At 42.0% G+C, this 19,990-nt stretch overlaps 1 protein-coding gene across 1 annotated transcript in view; it reads right to left on the bottom strand.

The window, feature by feature from the left end:
- HGFAC (HGF activator) overlaps nt 1–19,990 on the bottom strand; it is a 44,074-nt gene that overhangs the window by 17,752 nt on the left and 6,332 nt on the right. Inside the window, exons 4-7 of the mRNA XM_010000271.1 lie at nt 15,229–15,302; nt 10,259–10,372; nt 9,092–9,223; nt 7,662–7,772 (exon numbers count right to left, since the gene is read on the bottom strand). Of these exons, the coding sequence (XP_009998573.1) occupies nt 7,662–7,772; nt 9,092–9,223; nt 10,259–10,372; nt 15,229–15,302 (431 nt within the window). The remainder of the gene's footprint in view (nt 1–7,661; nt 7,773–9,091; nt 9,224–10,258; nt 10,373–15,228; nt 15,303–19,990) is intronic.

Below are 19,990 nucleotides of genomic sequence, written 5' to 3'. Positions count from 1 at the left end.
CCCTCCACCCCCACCCCCTACCCCCCCCAGTATTCTGAAAGCAATAAGGCAAATATTCTTGTGCAAAATGAAACAAACACCATTCAGAAAGCTTTGAAGGACTTCCACATTACTCAGCACAGCTCTCAAAGGAAGACCTGATTTATCTTTCAGTGGCTCCCTGTGCTACTGAAAATCCATGTAAACATCTAGAAAGGTGACCAGGCTGGCACAGGCTGCACAGAAGAAAGCAGTTGCCACCTTTTTTACTCTTTAATGATGAGAATGTTAAATCTAATACATAAGGGCAGGTGATTGTTTGGCAACAGCCCCAGGACTGAACTGTTCCTAGCTTGAAGCAGATTGCTTCACATTTTCCTCAGCTAATGCCTGTGTTTGAAAGTGAGAATAACAGCACCCACTGTATCTTTCAGAGTCTGCAAATTAATGAACATAAACCACAACTGAAGCATAAGAGAAGCTATATAGCTATACAGCTATGTTTCTATATAATCCAACCATATATTTATAATATTTATCTAGATTTCAATATTTCTGTTTGGGTTTACAATTTAATACAAAAGCAGAAAATGCATGTCACTATTTAAAACAAATAATTGATTCAAATAGTTGTGCTGCTTTCTGGTTTGTTGAATAGCAGTAAAACTTCTTGACTGGCAGCACCTAACACTGAAATAAATCCCCACTGAAACTCTAGCCTGGTTATTAAACACAATCTGTCTGAGAGCAAAAGCTACGCAGAAATGTGGAAGAATTTGCACCCTTTTTGTTATTAATTAACTCTAATAGAAACTTACCAAGCATGGATTTTAGGACTGGGGAAACAGTGACTTATACAGCACAAAAGATCTCTTTAAGTTGCATCCTAGCATAAAGATGGCACCCTACATTCACTGAAACTACACTCATTATTTAATATATTTCTTCTTCAAAGTATCTTTGTGCCTTTGTACTTGCAAATACTTATATCATCTGAGCTAAACGGAAGAGATTTATGTTTGTTATAAAAGTTAATGTTCAAATCTACCTTCTGAGTAAGTTGAATTCTGTCATATAAAGTTTTAAATCCAGAAATCTATTAACTCTGACAGCATTTTCATATAGCTTAGAAGAGTTACATCCTAGATAAGACTGGTTCATTTCCATTTTATTTTGTTATTGATTTTCTTCAATTCTAGAATAATAGTTACAATTTACAGAGTCATAATGGCAATCAAATAGGTAAGTATATAAAGCTAAAAAGAGCAAGATATTTAGAAAGTAGGTTGTCAATAGGCAGGGGAAAGAAATTCCAGCAGCAACAAGCAAATTTCAGTGCTTTATTACTTTGAAAGGGAAATGACCTGTTGCATGGACTATCTTATGGGATTTTCAAGAGTATCTGAGTGCCTAATTCATAGAGAAAGCTTTCACTCGCTTGAATACACCTGGAAGTCCTCATGTGTTAAGAGTATGACCCAAGATAAATCTCTGGACAGTAAGGGAAACAGACTGTATAGCAATTAATGAAGGTCAGTGTATGAGCAGCTGCTCTGCAGTCAGTAATGAGGGGGGGGAGGATCTCTGGAGCACCTGAAGCACCCCACAAGGGTGGGTGGGAGAAAGCAGGCAATGGGAGAGAGAGTGATCCAAGGGGTGAGCTGCTCTATCACGTCTAATGCATCTTCCCTTCTACCACCTTTCTAACTGGCAATTACACAGCAAAACAGATTGCAAGGATTAAAAGATGTCAGTCCCTTCACATTTCAAGAGATGTGCCCCCTGTAAACTATAATTAACTGACACCAGTGTCATGTCTCAAATAAATAATAAATAGGATTAAAAATTACATTATGGCCTTGAATTAACCAGCACCCAATAACTAACACTGCTGCCAAGTCAGGCACCCTGTAATAAGAGTAAGGATTAAGCAGCTGCTTCATATTAACAGCTGCTAATATTAATTGTATTAATTTATACTAGGATTACAACAGACTTGTAAACTAAAAACGCACAATTGCAAGAACACAGAAGGCACCACAGACAACTTGGTGCCCCATAACACCTGAAAAAAAACCCATTTAGAAGAAAAAATGAAGCCCTCTGGTGATCTCCAACTTACTCCTGTCTCTGACAGGATAAATTTTTGCCTATCTCTTAGTACTTGTCTTATCATTCAAACCTTATAGAGTTAAAACTTGCTATGTGTTGTACTGCTGACAGAGTAGCTCATTATCTCTCTCCTTTCTAGCCTAGATTTGCCAAGATGCTAAGTGTAAAGGACTAATCCACAACCTCCATGCATATGATGCTTCCTTTTTCATTTGCAGGTTTTGGGTTTTTTTTCTATATCTACCAAAATCTTTATTATAATTCTTAACTATATAAAGAAACCTGGGAGATAAGAGTAGCATCTCTATTATTGCTGACATCTATCACCTTCATAAATGGCACCTTATAATTTTTGTGGAGCCATAGTTACCACAATTCTCCTGCCCACCTTCCCCCGTATTGGCACTATCTTAGTGCAACGAAGCAGAGGTGGGATCTCAGTTGATAATGCCATGCTCACTCACCTCTTCATCTTCCAGTTCCTCTTTCCATCTACCACCGCAGGTGATAGTCTACTAGACCCAGTTTTTCTCCAAGAAACTCCAGCATTGTATGAACTATCTTGAAATAAATAACAATCTGATAAAATTCCAACCTGCCCTCACTGTTTCTGCAGCAGTGCCCCAGGCTTCTCTTCCTTAACCCTGCCTTATTAACACTTGCCCTGCCCTCATGCAACTTCTCAGGGGACCTAGAAAACTTTACCCCTGCAAACCATGTAATCACCTCTCCGTGCCATATTAAAACATAATTACACTTTTTTAATCTGCTATTCCATCCATTCTCCCACAACTATGGAGGAGTACTAACTAGTTTTATTACTAATTCCAGTGCTCTGTACATGCAAATAATGAGCAGCATCTCAGTTCCACTTACAAATCTTAGCAGACCTACTTATCTAAGCTCAGTGAGGGACTGACTGGTTGAATACTCACTTATCATTGTCAGCCAACTGACCTTGTCTTTGTACTTTACCCCATTTCTGTTTTACCCCCCTGGGATCTTACAAAAAATAAATAAATTAAACAGTAATCCAAAGCATTCTAGTAGATTATGCAATAAAATTGGTCAATATAAACCAAAAAAAGTTAGGACTCATAATCATCTTCTCACTGTCTTCCTCAGAGGAAAAGTATGTAAAACTTTCCCTCCAGCCTCTAAAGCTGAATTTCCTTTACTAAAGTAACATCTTTAGTAGAAAACTGCAAACACCCTATTTCATTAAAACAACCACTAAAAAGGTGGGTTTGCTGTCTTTTTTTTTCTTTTATTATTATCTCAAACTCCCCCAGTTTAACCCCCAAAGATATGGCCAGGAGGCTTTTTTTTCCCTATGTAATTATATATTCAGCTACTCTGTAATCTTCCTTTTCTAAAATTCGTCAACCTACTTCTGACACACAACACATCTCCTTACATAACCATAAACCTTACACAATTAGCATTCCACCTCATACTTTCTTTAAAGCTATGGTACCCCTCTAATTCCATTACCTATAGCCTGACTACAGGAAAAAACAAAAAAAGGAAAAAACAATAAACAAAAAAAAACAAAACAAAACAAAAAAACACCTAGAAAACATAAAGAGTTTTCAGAAATACCTTAAACAACTTCATATTTCATCATGACCAAAAATACCGGCAAAATCATAATTCCTACCTGAACCCTAACCTAAAGAAAACTCAAAACATGAAACTCTCTTGGCAGTCCTCCTGGTACTCTTAAAGTTACCATCTTCTGTAACTCACAACCACAGTGACACAAATCCAACCAGGCTTGATTTCCACGTGCTTGCTTTCTACCTCTTCAGTAGTCCAGCATGAAAAGCACTAAAATCTGCCACAATTTAACCATCCCACTGATTTACTTTGTTACGTGACTACCTTATTTTTAGAAATAGTTCCACCAGAGCAGACCCTGAGCTGTTGCTGAGTCCTCATTCAACAAACAGGCCTGAAATATAGTCCAGTATATTCCACCAAAAACCTTGCACCACCCAATGATTATGGTAATTCTAATTACCTTAATCTGAGGTAGACCTATGCCTACCACCAATGCCTAAGGTAATTCTACAGCCTAAATATCCAGTTGAAGGCTGACAAACCATTGAAATACAGAATATCAAACTCCACCTCATTTATCCCCAGGTGATACCAGCTGTTCCTCTGATCTACAGTAACACAACAAAGCCACCCATACAGACCAAATACTTCAGGAAAAAGCTTGGCACATCCTACTTTTCTCTTCTTCCTCATGTTTATCACTGACAAAGTGGCTGGGTCTGGGCCTTTTTTGTAACTTTCTCTGTACAATAAGACAACTGCTGCAACTCATGGTTGGATAATTAATTCTGAATTTTCACCTTAAGCCTGGGTGAAAAGCTCTCACATCATGATCTCTGTCTCCAGACTGAAATGCAGCTACTCTCTTAACACAAAATCCTTATTTCTGAAAATAAGTGCAATTATTATGAGTTACACTTAATTAAACATTGATTCTTGCATAATTTTAAACAGCATCTGTTTGGGGAGGGATTTGTTGGTGATGCATCTCATTTCCTTTGAAATTAAACCTCACTGAAATCTGATGTGTATTAACTATGTTAGGACATTTTTTTAAATGGCAGCTCTTTCTGTAGTACTGAAGGTTTCTTTTTTAAGGACTAAAAAATAATACATTACCACAAAGAATAGAAATCTATATTAGACAATGTCTTTTGTGTATTGATCTTCTTTGTTATAGATATCTCCTTTCTTACGTTTATCACCTCCCATACTTTTTTAAAATCAGCTCATAATTCATCAGTAACTGCACAGCCATTATGATAATGATTTAGCAATATATGTACGTACATACTACAAAAGTTTGCAAGAGAATTTTAAGAACAGTGAAAAGATTAATTTTGAGTACTGACAGGGACCCCATAGTCCAAAAAAAGAAATAGCTGATGGACAGGTAAATAGGTATCTGTAAAATCACAAAAGTTATTATTATTCTCTGTTACTCACTGTTCAAGGGGAGGGAAGGAATTAAATTATCAGGCAGTAACTTTTAAGCTGACAATAGAAAATACTGTTTCTCTATCATGTCTATACTTGACACAGCACATTGTGAAAGGCAAAAACATAAGAGTTCTAGAGGGTTTAGATAAATTCACAGAAAACAGGCAAAGGTCTATTAAATATGATGGTCCAGCAGTCTGCTGAGAAAATCCTTGACTAGGAGTATTTCTCAGCAACTTTCTGCTACTGACATTACTCCTCAGCCATCCTCTACTTTGCCAATACTCAGCTCCCAGTAGTCCTTAGACTTGTGATCTGACCCAGGATGGCACTTGGTTTATTAATATTTGAGTGTGACTTCAAGATAAATTGGCTGGTTTCTCACTAGAAATGCATCACAGCCCTGAGACATTTTGGGATACCTCCTGTTTATTAAACTGATTGTTTTCTTAAAAAGGAAACAAATAAATAAATAAATAAATAAATCAGAGCTTGTGTTTAAGATTTCCTCTATAAATGAATAATTAAGAATAAAGTGTACTTTGGAGACACTCTAAGTTTCTCTGAATCAGAACCATAAGCTATTCTGACTAAAGGGTAACCTCACAATTCAGTCCTGTTAGACAAGGGAAATTGTACAAGATAGTAAAAAGGAAAACAATGGGGGGAAAAAAGGCACCTCTGCTCCTAACATCAAACTGAAGTGCAGAAGAAAACATCTGTCCAACATATATTTTAAAATCAAATCTATGTGCTCTGAGAACACAAGCTCCTGAAACTTTCCCCAGAACGCCATTGCCCTTGTGTGGCAATACTACCAGATCTATAGACCTCAGCACTAATTTATTTACTCCAATTTAGAATTAATAAATCCTAGCAAAGAGGGTTTTTTTCATTTTTAAACTTGTTTGCAAGGCCCTGACACATGAACACAATCTTTCAGTTCCCATTTTTTGTGGGGGTGTTAGGCAGCCAAACCCAGATGGACTGGAGGCATCTAAAGCCATTTGTTTAGTAAACCAAAAGTTTGCTTTTATTATTTTCAAGTAATAAAGGAGCACCTGCTGATTTCTTGTTCTAAGCTAGTCAGACAGAAACCAGTACCACAGCTATAACACTGTCATCCTGATATTTATAATCCAGGCCGTCCAGGCTGCATGTTTATGCACAGCATTGCTGCTTTGGGCAGGGGATGCTGGTCCCAAGATGGGAATCTGAAAAGCAGTTTTATTTGAGGATGAGCAGCTCACAGTCCTGCCAGGGGTGCCAGGTTGTGTCTGGGCCCCGAACACGCAGCCCCTCACCCCAGTCATCACAGCAGTGTTCCCAAAACCTTGGACTGATCTCATCAGGGCAGCTAAAGGGCAAAACACCAGAACTACAGTATCATTCCTTAGAAAGGACTTAAAAGAGTCAGAAGAATACTTTGCACATGATTAATTGGATACCTAATGAGTGAAGGTTCAGGACCAGCTCACATGGCATTCACTTTGCCAATCCACTCCTGCTATTTATTGTTCCAGGTGCACTGCTGTTCTCCCAAATGGATTATTTTCCAGCCTACATAAATGGTCACACCATTTTTTAACCACCAGAATAACAAAAAAAGAGCACCTGATACCAATGTCAGTCTTCACTACCACATTTATTTTTACCCCACCCCCCATTCAGACCAACTAGGTGCCCACCATAGCTACCAGGAGTCTTGTCTTCATTTGTTATGAGCCCTGGGATTTATGCACTCAAAAGGACATAACCAGTATGTTGATGGGACCACAGGCCAGTGTGACTAAAAGTCTGTTATAATTTATGCCAAAAACCTGCAACATTTGCAAAGTAGCCACTGATGTAACCCGAGAATTTAACCTGCAGGTAAGCTTTACAAACAGTTTTAAATCCCTGCAGTGAGAAATATTAAACCTTCTGGAGGAAAATTACACCAAATTCTGTAGCATCTAACAGGAAGCAACACAGAACTAACACATAGGCACCAAAGAGCAGATTTCTCTGCCCTGACCCACCAGTGCAAGAGAGGATTTTTAGGTAAGCTACTTTGGGCTAAGTGTGCTATTAATTTAAAGTGCAAGGTAACCCAAACAAAAGTATGCATTTTATCTTTGTTTACTTCCCACAACAATCTAGTGCTGCCAAATACAGTCAGCTGATAGATTTTGTCAGAGCACAAACTCTTACTCTGTAAGTGGACAGCAAAAGATACATGGATCTGTGGGGAAGTATTTGCATGGGGCAGAACTCTGCAACTGATCCTGCAAAACTGAAGCATGCACTGTTTTTATGGGCATGAGTAACTGGACTAAAATTTCTGTGCTTAATTTTCCATAGAGTTAAAAACATGAACAAATATTTTTAGAATCAGAGTCTTGGTGGTGAAGAGTGTGCTATGTTTTACTCTGGAGGAACACGTTAAGCACTTGTTCTGTGTTACTCTTCAGTTACTACAAGAAATGTTTGTGAAGGCAGAATACAACATAGAGGCAAAAAACATCAGCTTTGTGCCCAGATGAAAACTCCAAATTCTCTGCCCACCAGTAGGTTCTTATACTTACCAATATTGCAATACTTCCCTGCATAATTTTCTTTGCAATCACACACTATTTCCCCACTGTGGGCAACCATTTTACATTCTCCACCATTCATGCAAGGATCATGAGTGCAACCTACAAGTAGAAACCAAAGATCAAACCAAAGGTACAACCTATTCAAGAGAATCAGCCCATTTAAAGTTCCTGTAGTATACCTTCTCCATATATCTACATTTTGGGGAAGTTTTGCCTTCTTTACTCATCTCAGACCTGCACTTGACATAAACTGAAGACAAAGAAATTGTGTGGATTTCATCTTACTGACGTCTGTCTCATTTTTTTTTACTGTTATTCAATAATGTCAGCCCAGCTTTTGAAGAAATATTACCAATCTACAATTGGTAAAAGAGGGGATGGTGATTACTATTACTAGTGGTGACAGTGGTGGCATTAGCATTTATTTCTGTACAGAAGGTTCTGCCAATTTCAAGTTTGCCACTGAGCTGCATTAAAATTTAAGATAGTATATCTAGCAGAGGTCAGTTAAACATTTAGGATCTGTGACTGGGAAGGATTAAATCCTATTGAATTTCCCTTCTCTTCCATGGACTCCCAATGTCCTAGAAAGCCACTGACTCCATGCTTTAGTTTCCAGCTTTGTAATGTGGGAATAAAAACACCTACTTGTTCCATAGGGCTCTTATACTCAGTACTGTAAGTTATTTGGGACTCAGGGCAGGGTAGAAGTCAGCCAGACTGAATAACAGAAGGGCCCTACCAGAGTACACAGTACCAGTGAGAAACATGGGTCACTTCTCATCATCTCGCCTTCCAAGAGAAAGGTCCTGTGCTTGCTTGGCCAGCCATGTCAAGCACCTGGGACCCTCAAAACAAGAAGGCTTCAAAAGTATAATCCCCCTGGCCAGGAATGGGTAAGTTAGGCAAAAAATTCTGGACACTCTGGGGTCAATGCAGGGCAAACAGGATCCTGGAGGCGGGTACAGTTTACATACTAGCAACTCAAGAGTGGGGTAGGCTTGGGAAGAAATCTCAGATGTGGAAGAGCAATACAAGGTAGGTGTGCAGGGGAAGAGTAGAGGAGGGTGTGCCTCTCTAGCATGTTATAGTTTTGGAAGAGAGCCCATAAGATCTGCATTTTTACCACTTCTATAAAATCTCTTGCATATTCTTACATGCTGCAGTTCAGGCTTGAATCTCTGGTGAAGAAAGCACTGATCTGTGCCCCTAAAATTCAGCTTAATGTATATAATTTCTTCCACAAAAAAAGGGTGGACACCTAGAAGTGTGGATTGCTGCTCATACATGGAAAGGCAAGGGGAAGGTATGTGAGCTGTGAGAGCAGCATCACTGTGTGTAACAGCTCCCAGGCTTTGATCCTGCCCTTGATCCCCGCTCCCTGCAGGCCCATAGCTGTAACACAAACAGCATCTTACGTCTGTGCTCAACATGCTTGCACTCGATCTGGCCGTTCACACACTTGCACTCCTCCACAGCTCCTTGTTGGACTCTTGGCCAGCTCATGTCCACATCAAAGAACTGGTAGAGACTGTTGTCAAAACATTTCTCTGAAAGAGAAAAAACAAGAGAAGCTTTCTAAGGTTGTTTCTTGTGAGGAATGGGAGCACAGTCTCCATCACTGCCTGCTCATCTCTTTTTTCCCATTGAGCAGATGTTTGTTGACACTTGGTGCTTCTCAAGCAAGTCAGCCTCTGCAGTGTGGAGGCACTAAGCCACTGCAGCAGCAGCTTTGAGGATCTCAAGGTAGAGATGGCTTTCTCCAATAGCCCTGAGAGCATGACAGAATCACCACTACTTAAGCCCTTCCAAACATTCATTCAGCAAACACGAAAAACAAAATTGGTGGTGTGTACTTGTGTCTGTCCCACTTCAGAGCATCATGCACAGATGATGGGCTGTGCTAGAGAGAGTGGAGCCCCAGGACTGAAAGGGCTTCCTTACTTAAGCTGGGAGAGAAGTCTAGAACTGCAGGGAAAAGCAGGAACTGAAAACCTTCGGTGTTTAAGCCAAATTCCTTGCCTGGCTTGCAGTAAATAGAGAGTGAGACCACCACAAAACTGGAAAAATAACCCAGGCAAAGCCTTCTGGCCTGTAGTCTTTTAGAAATTACTTCCCTGAAGGTGGGGTAGCTGCCCAGGTGAAAAGCTGGCATCACAGGAAGAACTGTGATGGGCCCACGTGTGCATATACATAAGGGATAAAGCATCACCTGAAAGTCTGTTGTTTTCTCATGTTTCCCCACCCTACCTACTGGATGATACTATTAGTCATTTCCAACCATGTAAGTGACATTTAAATCTTAACAGCAAAGGGAGGTGAAAAGGTTCTTTTTGTTTCCCATAGCTTAATACTTCACTGGCTCAGAGCATGCTTGGATTTATAATTACAATCAAGCTATTTTCAGCTGTCCTGTCAGTAAAGGATTGTCTGTCATAACCATTTGGAAATCTGCCTACACAAACATTCATGCTGCAGTGGTCTCTCCCATTACAACAGCACTACCTTTTCATTAAGCAAACATTAAGGAGCTCTACTTACTGCTGATGTTTCATGTTGCAACACTCCTGGAAGAAGTTGCTTACCTATCTGACAGTCCTTGCCAGTGAATTCCTCGGGACAGGTACAGTGGTACTTCCTATGTCCATGGGCCAGAGAACAGGTCCCTCCATTTTGGCAAGGGTTGTTTGCACAGTGATCTAGACAGACCACATCAGAAACTGTTGTTAATAGGTGCCAGATAAGCTGTGTTTTGTTGTGTTACACTTCATCTTGGTTCCATGAACCATTTTGGTTCAGTGCACAGTGGTTTCAATAACACCTATTAATCTAAAACCAGTGTTTATCCAAGCATTTTACATTGGCTTTGTTTCCAGCTGTGTAGCACCTACATTTATCCAGCTTTTAAAAACCACCTAGTAAATCACAGAGCCGAACCTTCTTCCCCAGAGCGACTTGTCCAAATGTGGTAGGTCCTGGCACCCCTGTAGCTGCAGGAGCTGCTGGAGTGGTGGGGCAGAAGGTGGAATAAATGCCCACGAGATGGAGCTGTGCCTTTGCACAGGGGAGGGCAGGGAAGGCTACAGCTCTGCCTGGACGAGCTCTTTAGACAGCAGCTCTTTCAAGTACACAAAGGGCAACCCGCGGCAGAAGCATTTGCTACGGATTTTTGGATTTTTGTCTAAAACGAAAGGACGTTTGGAACAAAGGAAAAAAGAATATGAAAGCAAAACAAGGGCACCTCCAGGTAAATCAGGACAAGCAAGGTTAAATTGGACTAGTCTAATGTATGTCTGATTTTAAGGAATTTCTAAATCATGGGAAAATAGGGTGGGAGAAGAGCATGTGTGCCAGGACAACTTTTCATCCCTGCAATGGAAGCTTTACTTGGTACCAGGCAATGCAAAAGGTATAGAAGTCTTGCTGGCCAGCCGTTGTTCCTGATTTCAGGCAGTGTCAAGGGGTTTATCTCCCCTGAAGTCAACGAAAATCACCTTTAACACCCACTGCAGAGCTGGCCCAACAACCTGACCACATTCTCTTTCTCATGCCAGTCAAACTCTGTGAGGGCAACTGCAGAGCTACTCCATTCAGGTGCTCCTTCAGCTAGACTGTGTGGTCCTAAACATGGGATGCTACATAATGATGAAACAAGCACACACACAAGGCTGAAGCAAAGCATGAAAAAGGCACATCTGGAGCTTTGCTACAGCAATGTAAATGTGAGGGTTCCCCCGCACAGATCAAAATATTTACTTCAGAACAGAGTGGTGTAATTGGTATCAGATAGCAGGCTTGGGTGGATTCACTGGTAGTTTCACTCCAGGATAACATCAAGGGAAATCAAGTAAAGGCAGTGACGTTCCTACTTTCCTGCCATTTGATAGTTATGAAACTTTCAGTGATGTAATGTTTCCTCAAAGGGAAATCATGTATTTCCTATTCCCATACAATCCAAACCATGACTTGATCTCCAGGACATCTTCTGGTACATCGGAGCTAGCGTAGTTTTTTGTACCCTCATTACATCTGCAAAGAGCACTTGCAGTCCTCCATTTCTCCCCCAGACAGGGTCCCTCACTGTATTCCACCCAGCAATCCAGCCTGACTTCCCTGGGGTATTCTGCATCCATCCCACTTTTCATGAAGTTCAGGAACAACTTATAAGCACATGCACACATCAGTTCCCTGCAGGGAATCCATTAATTACTCATTAACTGGGGAGTGCCCAGTCCCTGCTATCTCAGCCAATGTGTAAAGCCACCCAGCAGTATCTCAGCACCCTCACGGGTAAAACACTCCCTATTTGCTAGCAATCATCTTGACCTCAGCTTCACCTCTCTGAAGCAGATGAGCAGTAGCCTTGTCTCCCCTTTCTCACCATATTTTCCCACAAAAAAATTCTGTTTCTGCCACCTTTCCCAGAACCAGTGCTGCTCTTCCCCAGAGCTCCCCCTGGGATGATGCCTCTTCCTCCTGCCGGTGCAGCCCACGCTGCTCTACTTCTTCTTTCCATATCAGTCCAAAAATCTCTTAAAAAAAAAAGCGCACAGTCTCGCACTTTACTCCCAAGACTGGGTCTCCCTGAGGTTTTGGCCATTTGTCCAAGATTCCCAGACATTCAGAGCAGTACAGATGGCCCAGGATCTGGAAGACCCACACATAGAGGCATTGCACTTCTATACGTCTTTGTCTGTAATCACAGCCCACTTGGCCCCTGTGTATGAAGGGGTCACATCAGGCAGATACCACACATGTTCTCCATGGAGATCTCCTGGGAAGGAGAGGAGGATCCTCTGGAAACCTAAAGGCAATGATAAAGCTCGCACTGCTTTCGGGGAGAGTTGAACAAGTTTCCTGGTGTTAAGGTGAGCTCTGGCTCTGTACTCTGCAGTGCTCCCTCCAGCAGAGCTTTCATACCTGAGCTTCATTTCATCCTGAAGCTAAACACTGTTTGGTTAATCTCTCTGTAGAAGTTGGCAGATGTACTTTTCTGGATCAACTCCTCCAGCACTTGCTTAACACTAACTTGTTATCAGCTCCAATGGTTTCAAGTTGACTGCCTGTGTGCACATGGTATTCTTGGCCTGGAGAGAGTTTGTGTTTCAGCCTTTACTTTCAAGCAGCTCCTTCCTCATCCCAGTTCACACACTCCTTACGAGTCTCTGATGGCCAAAGAATACCCTCCCCCACCCCCAGACATCATTCTTTTATCTTTTTTCAAGTGTCTATAAAATGATTGAGAGGTTTTTTTAAGATGTAATATTTTAGTGGATTTTTTCACAACAAAATAATATATTTTCCACATGTATTTTAATGTATTTTAAAAATCAGCATTACTTAGTTTGACTGCTTCTCTTTTCCCAGCTCTCTTCCCCAGCAGGTGAACTCTCCTCCCATTTGCTTGACATTCCCTTCAGCCATTATGCCATCATGCCACTCCTTACTTTCAACTTCACCAGAACCCTTTTCTCTTTAAGCTATGGCTGGTGATCTGTTGAAAATTTTCTAAGCCCAAACATAAAACTTGCAGCTTAAAAAATAAACAACAACAACTTACATTTATAAATAAATGAACAGCTAAAACATGTGAGTTTAAATTTACAAAAAGTCTAAATGCTTTCAGAAAGACTCATTTCTTTGTAACAGCCAGCAGTGATCTCCTCCACCTACCCCATCCTTTCTTCTGTTTCCTTTCCTCTCACACATATAACTCTTTTCTGGAGGAAAAATGAACAGCTGGGGCAAGCCCACACTGGTACTAGGGAAAACTGATGGTGATATCTCCCAGGGAGGGGCAGGCAGTCAGGGTGGCTTTCTTGTTGCAAACCACCCTACCCAATGCTGCAGTGGGTGACAGACAAAAACGAGCCCGAAAGCCCAAAAAGGCTTGTGGGCACCCATCTGACTGCAGAGAAGGCTCCCAGCATGTGGGGCTGGCAGGACCAGGGCAGTGGGCTGAAGATGGGATCAAAGTGGCACAAGGCACCTCCAGAAATTCAATGCTGGGCTTGGAGACCTCCTTCTTCAGCTACTGGAAAAGCCTCCTTGGGTCAGCCAGCCACCACCAGGACAGTCAGTGTTTCAATGGAGGATCCAAGCAGCCCTGAGTTACTGTTTCAAACATCTTCAGCACTGGGAGGGCACTCATGCATAAGTGCAGCCCTCATAACCTTCCTCTTGTGAGCATGAACAGTCTATAAAGTCTACATTCATGTCTGACACACTTGCATTACAAAGGCACATGCACTGCTGCTTGTTTTGGGGTTAGGTAATTTCTCTCTGATCTACTGTTAATCTGCTTTAAAGCCAGGTTGGAAAACAATTTTAAGTTGTTACGTTTAAATTGATGATGCTGTGCACTGCTTAATTTTAGATTCTCAGCATGATTCAGCTAACATTGGCCTTTCAAGAGCTCTGGTAGATTGTAATCAGCTTGGCAACGAGTCTCCTGACATTTCCTGACAGAAAACTCCTCACAAGGGACTGGTGGAAAATACCCTTTGTTGGAGAGCGAGAAGCAAACATTTAAGGGTATCTGGTCATATCCCACAGACTGAGTAAGACAGGTCACATTTGAAGGCAGCACAAAGGAGAAAAGAGGATCTTGACCAGCATTTAGACACGAATCTCAGGAGCATCAAGTCCCTGTGCAACAACAGATTTTCAGTGCTGGCCTGTTACTGCATACATTGAGAATTAATTATACTTCCTTATAAAATAATATTCCCCAGCATCTAGCTCATGAAACATCAAACTGGGGAGACCACAACAAGCAAAGGCCAGCCACTGAGCTGCTGAGGACACAGATGCATGTTCCCCACTGAACTGCTTGGGGCATGATGCTTTGACACAGTGTATCAATCAAAATGACTTATATAGAAAGGAGAGTTTGCTGCAGACCTTGGCTTCTCGTTTTAGAAAGATTTTTGCAAGGAGGTAACTGTAGCACCGGAGTGTGGTGACCGCATGAAGCCACAGCACTGCTCAGCTGAGTCACGATTCGGTTGTCCCTCAGGACTCCTGCAGTGAATGCATCTGTCCTCTTGTCTTCTCTGACACTGCCCAAACCCAAGGAAATTTGGATTCGAAGGTCTGCTCTTTATCCTGGGACCTCAAGGAAGGACAGTTGGAAGTGATGGCTGTGTTCTACAACATGTGAAATGTTTCTGTACCATCTAAAAAATTAACTGGTCGAACAGGCAGAAAATGCAGCTGATGAAATAAGAAGAAAGCTAAAAGGAACATCCAAGCTGTGAGGGAGGAGAAGACAATCATCTCTGTGCTCCAGCAGGAGTTAAGATTGCTGTGTTGGCGTTACCATAATTTCTTTCCATGATTTCAAGTTAGTCAACAGACAGTGAATTAAAGACTGTGTGATATTCACAGTCCAATGCTATGGTTATGCAGTCACAGAGAGATCCTGGAAGCAGCTAACTCAAAGGCTTGTTTTGCATACACCAAATAAAAGTGTCACTGGAGTCACCTCCCTCCTTACTGCAGGTGGCAAAGGAGGAGCCAGGTATTTGGAGCAACTCAGCAATGGCTACCTTACCTGAGTGGTCTTTGGGCACCGAAGCACAGTGTCCCCACTTCCTGTCCCGGTCATAGTTATGTGTTGTAGAACACCTGAGAAGAATTAAAGGTGCATTTTATTGTAGCTGTAAACAACCCACTGAAATTATATGGATTTCATTCTTTGGCAACCTGGAAATTTTTATTATTTTTTTTTCTTAATTAGCATCTGTTACATTTAAAATCTCAAGAGGAAATTTTTGTTCATCTGTGTTTTTGTTAAAGATGCTCTACCCCATTTCTCTCAAACAAAATACAGATTAAGAATGAGATGTGGAAGCAGGACCTGAGATCTCCAGCAATTCCTCCAGAAAAAACAAACCTTTCTTTTTTTAAGATTAGAAAACAAAAGGCAGAAATAAAAACCAAAACCAAAGCAAATAAATTATGTCTTTATTCTTTACCAAACAAGCGAAACAAGACCAAATCCATTTTTTGTACATGTCAGTTACTTTAATAATCTGTGGAGACAGGAGACTGTCCACAGAGGGACTTTTTCCTGGCTTTCAGTGGCAAACATATTTTACACTCAGTTCCCTTAAAGTATTTCTATTTTTTAACTTGCCAGACAAAATGAGGAAATAACAGAGAGTGGGGGGGATTTCCAAATGCACGGATAAAACCTCTCTTTTTGCAGAGCAGTGGGTTGAATCCTGCACCCCACGGGAGTCCTACCAAGACAGACTTTGACAACTCCTTTATCCACACACGTTCCTTGCCCTCACCAGTCTGTTATCTCCAAGGCTCACAGCACTCCAAGGAGCATTAAGCAGCTCCTCTCCATTTGCAGAGATAGATTTACAGGCTTCCGCACAGGGGGGTGTGACTGAACCAAGGCTGAGCCTTGGAGGTCTACGAAAAACATCCTCCCTAACCAGTTCTAATTCTGCACAGTAAATATCAGCTGCCACTGCACTGGAAAGCTACACAGCATTGGAAGAAATAAAAGCTTGCTTAATTTAACATGCCTGATAATCTATTTTTATTGTGTGTGTTTTTATCACACCTTGAACAGCCTTGTAATCAAATATTTTTTCACCCTAACATGTCACAAGTTAGCTAGATAAGAATGTTATTGTACAGCACATCAACCATTTTCACTGCCCTACTTTGCTTCATAATTAGATGCTTCGTGGTATTTAAAATGCTTTCATTCCTATGGAGCATCTGAATTGGTCACACATATTAAGTCTAGTGACCTCAATTATATAAAGTGCACAAAAAGAAAGGTGCTTGGTAATCTACTGCAGATTAACTTGACACATTCCTAAAGAGGCTGTTTTCTCACAGACATTAAGGCCCATGTGACACTGCTGGGAGTTCAGAGAAATTCCTCTGTGCTCCTTCACTGGGAAGGGGTTCATGCTTTTTTAAAGGATGCACTATTATGCATGAGGATTAAGGTAAGGAGTAAGTTAAAGTGGTTCTCATAGAATCATAGAATGCCAGGCTGGAAGGAACCTCAAGGATCATCTGGTCCAACCTTTCTAGGTACTACTATAGTTTATGTGAGATGGCTCAGCACCTTGTCAAACTGAGACTTAAAACTGTCCAATTTGGGGGAATCCACCACTTCTATTCCAATGTTTGACTGTCCTTACCGTGAAAAGTTAACCTCTTGTGTCCAATTGGAATCTTCCCAGGAGCAACTTGTGCTCATTACCCCTTGTCTTTTCCATGTGACTCCTTCTAAATAGGGAGTCTCCATCTTCTCAGTAGCCACCCGTTAATACTGAGACATGGCAATGAAGTCTCCCTAAAGCCGTTAATTCTGAGGCTGAGCAAACCAGTCAGCCTCTCCTCATATAGCAGGTCCTCCAGTCCTCTGATCATCTTTGTGGCCCTTCTCTGGACCCTCTTCAGCCTGTCCACATCCTTTTTGCAGAGCTGGGACCAAAACTGAATGCAATACTCCAGGTATGGTCTAACAAGCACCAAGTAGAGCAGGATGATGACTTCTTTATCTCTGCTGGTGATGCCCCTGTTGATGCAGCCCAGCATCCTGGTGGCTTTCTTTGCTGCTGCAGCACACTGTTCACTCATGTTGAGCCTGTTATCTAGCAAGACTCCCAGGTCCCTCTCCACAGGGCTTCACTCCAGCCAGGTGGATCCCAGTCTGAACTGTGCTCTGGGGTTACATGTTCCCAGGTGCAAGACCTTACACTTCTCCCCATTTAACTTGATATGGCTCCTCCTAACCCACTCCTTCAGTCTGTCTAGGTCATCCTGGAGGGTGGCTCTTCCCTCTGGACTGTCAACATTTCCACTCGTCTTGGTATCGTCAGCAAATTTCATCAGGGTGTTTTGATTCCAACGTCCAGGTCACTTATGAAGATGTTAAACAGCACTGGGCCTGGTATCGATCCCTGGAGGACCCCACTAGTGACTGGTGGCCAGTTTGAGGAGGAACTATTTACTATCACTCTCTGGCTACAGTCTGGCAGCCAGTTCCCCACCCACTGCACAGACCACTTGTCAAGGCCATAATAAGTCAGTTTCTCCATATCAGAAGTCTTGGAGAAGTCCAGGTAGACAATGTCCACTGCTCGCCCTGCATCAAGCAAGCAGGTGACTTTGTGCTAGAAGGTGATCAGGTTTGTCAAGCATGATTTGCCCCTGGTAAATCCATGTTGGCTTTTTCCAGTCATGTGCTTCAATTGACTTGTGACAGTCCCCAGGAGGATTAGCTTCATGACTTCCAGGGAGGGTAATGTGTCTGTAATTACCTGGGTCCCCTCCTTTGAACCCTTCTTATAGATGGGGGTGACACTGGCCTTCCTTCAGTCCTCAGGGACATCTCCCAGTCTCCACAACTTCTTAAAGATTATGGAGGGTGGCTTTGCAATGACATCAGCAGCTCTCTCAGCACCCTAAGGTGGATGGCATCCAGGCCCATCAATTTGTACAGGTCAAGCTCCTGTTGTAGTTGACACACCAACTCTTCTTTCACTGACAGCAGGTTGGTGTCTGCATCAACCTGGACTTTTGTTCCTATGGCCTGGGACCCAACAGCACTGGTAAAGACAGAGGTGAAGAAGGTGTGGAAGGTGTTGAGGACCTCTGCTTTTTCAACATTGTGACTAGTTCACCTCTCCTGTTAATAGTGGGCCAATATTACTCCTCTGTTGCTGCTAGTTGTTAATGCATCTGAAGAACCTTTTACTGAAGTTTTTGATATCTCCAGCCAATGTCAGCTCAAGCTGAGCTTTTGCTTTCCTAACTGCATCTCTGCATACCCTGGCAATACCCTTGTAATTTCCATCCAGTAATGTTCCACTTTTCCATCTCTGGTACATTTCCCTTTTGGTTCTGAGCAGACCCAGAAGCTCACAGTTAAGCCAAGGGGGCCTCTTGCTCAGCCTACTTCCCTTGTCTTTAGAGGGAATGAACCAGTTTCTCAGTGGTGCCCTGCTAGTGTCAGCAAAACCCTCCCAGTCTAAACACCTTCTCAGTGCCAGCCATGAAGAGGAAGGAGAATCCAAACTTTTTTGACTGAACTAATTGATTTAGCAGAGCAACATCACACAGAGCAGCATGGGGAAGGCAAGTGGAAAATGCCCTGTATAGTTCTAAAGAATTCAAGCAAACTCACATCATTTGGAGGGAAAAACAATTTATATGCAAATTAATACTCTCTGGAGTCTGTCCAGTAGCAGTCAAATTCTAAGCAAATGGAGAATTCAGGTTTTCCCTTCTGAAAAGTTTTTTGTTACCAGAGAGCCTGACAGAGGCTTCTTCCATCAGTTTTAATCAACCTGCTCATTCTCCTACCTCTTTACAACCAGTCCCCTCCTTCTCTATCACTTCACAGTGATTACAGAGAGGATGGTCCTCCACAGGGATCCTGGGCTGGCTCCTCAGTGCCAAGCTTCATTCACATAATCCTTTCATATTTTCTGGCACACATTCTCACTTTTTGGGAGAAGATCATAGAATCCTCAAAGCTACTTCATTACTTTCTGTCCTTTTCTTTTTAAATCTCTTCTTTGCTGGGAGGCTTACAAAAAATGTGATGACATTTTGATCTCATGAGATGTCACCTCCAGCAGCCACACCAATCAAATGGTCCTACTATCTCTTTGTACTGCTTGTAAATGGGCCTACTCCCTACACTGATTAGATAACAAATGTCTTTATATCAGCCTGTCACATAAAATTGTCAATAAAAAAAAATGAAAATTTAAAGGCATGAATACTGAATTAGCTACACCAGAAAAGTCTGTCATCATGCCTGGAGCTGTCACCATGTTTGAGAACTGGAAGTCCCCTCAGACCTTTTCAGGTCTCCTGAGCATGAGAGATGGCCAGACAACACCAGAGTGACCACTACCAACACCAGCAAAATCCAGAGCTGATGCTTGGTGTCTCCTGGCTCACCTCTACATGTTTTCCTTTCCAGGACTGCCAAAAACTCTCTAGTTTGCAGTCTAGCTGGCCAAAAATCTCTCTTCTGCATTGTTTTCAGTCTGTGGTGAAAGTATCAAATATTCATGTTTCCAGAGAAGATGGTAAGATCATGCTCTTCCTACCCAGACCCAAGCCCACCCTTTCAACCTGGCACAACAGGGACCTACACATCCAGCACTCAAGCACAGGCTAACACTTCTACAGAATATGAGCCAACACCTTACAATTCACAGCCGAAATCAGAGCCCAAATCTTCTCCCACTATGCTCCTTGAGCAGGATCTCAAGGGAGCCATCTCACCATGGGATGGAGGGACAGGGTGCTGGCAGCATTCC

Source organism: Chaetura pelagica, unplaced genomic scaffold, assembly GCF_000747805.2.
Source record: "Chaetura pelagica isolate M959 unplaced genomic scaffold, ChaPel_1.0 scaffold116, whole genome shotgun sequence".
NCBI lineage: Eukaryota > Metazoa > Chordata > Aves > Apodiformes > Apodidae > Chaetura > Chaetura pelagica.
Note: the sequence above shows the minus strand (reverse complement) of the source record. Positions and strands in the feature narration are given on the sequence as shown.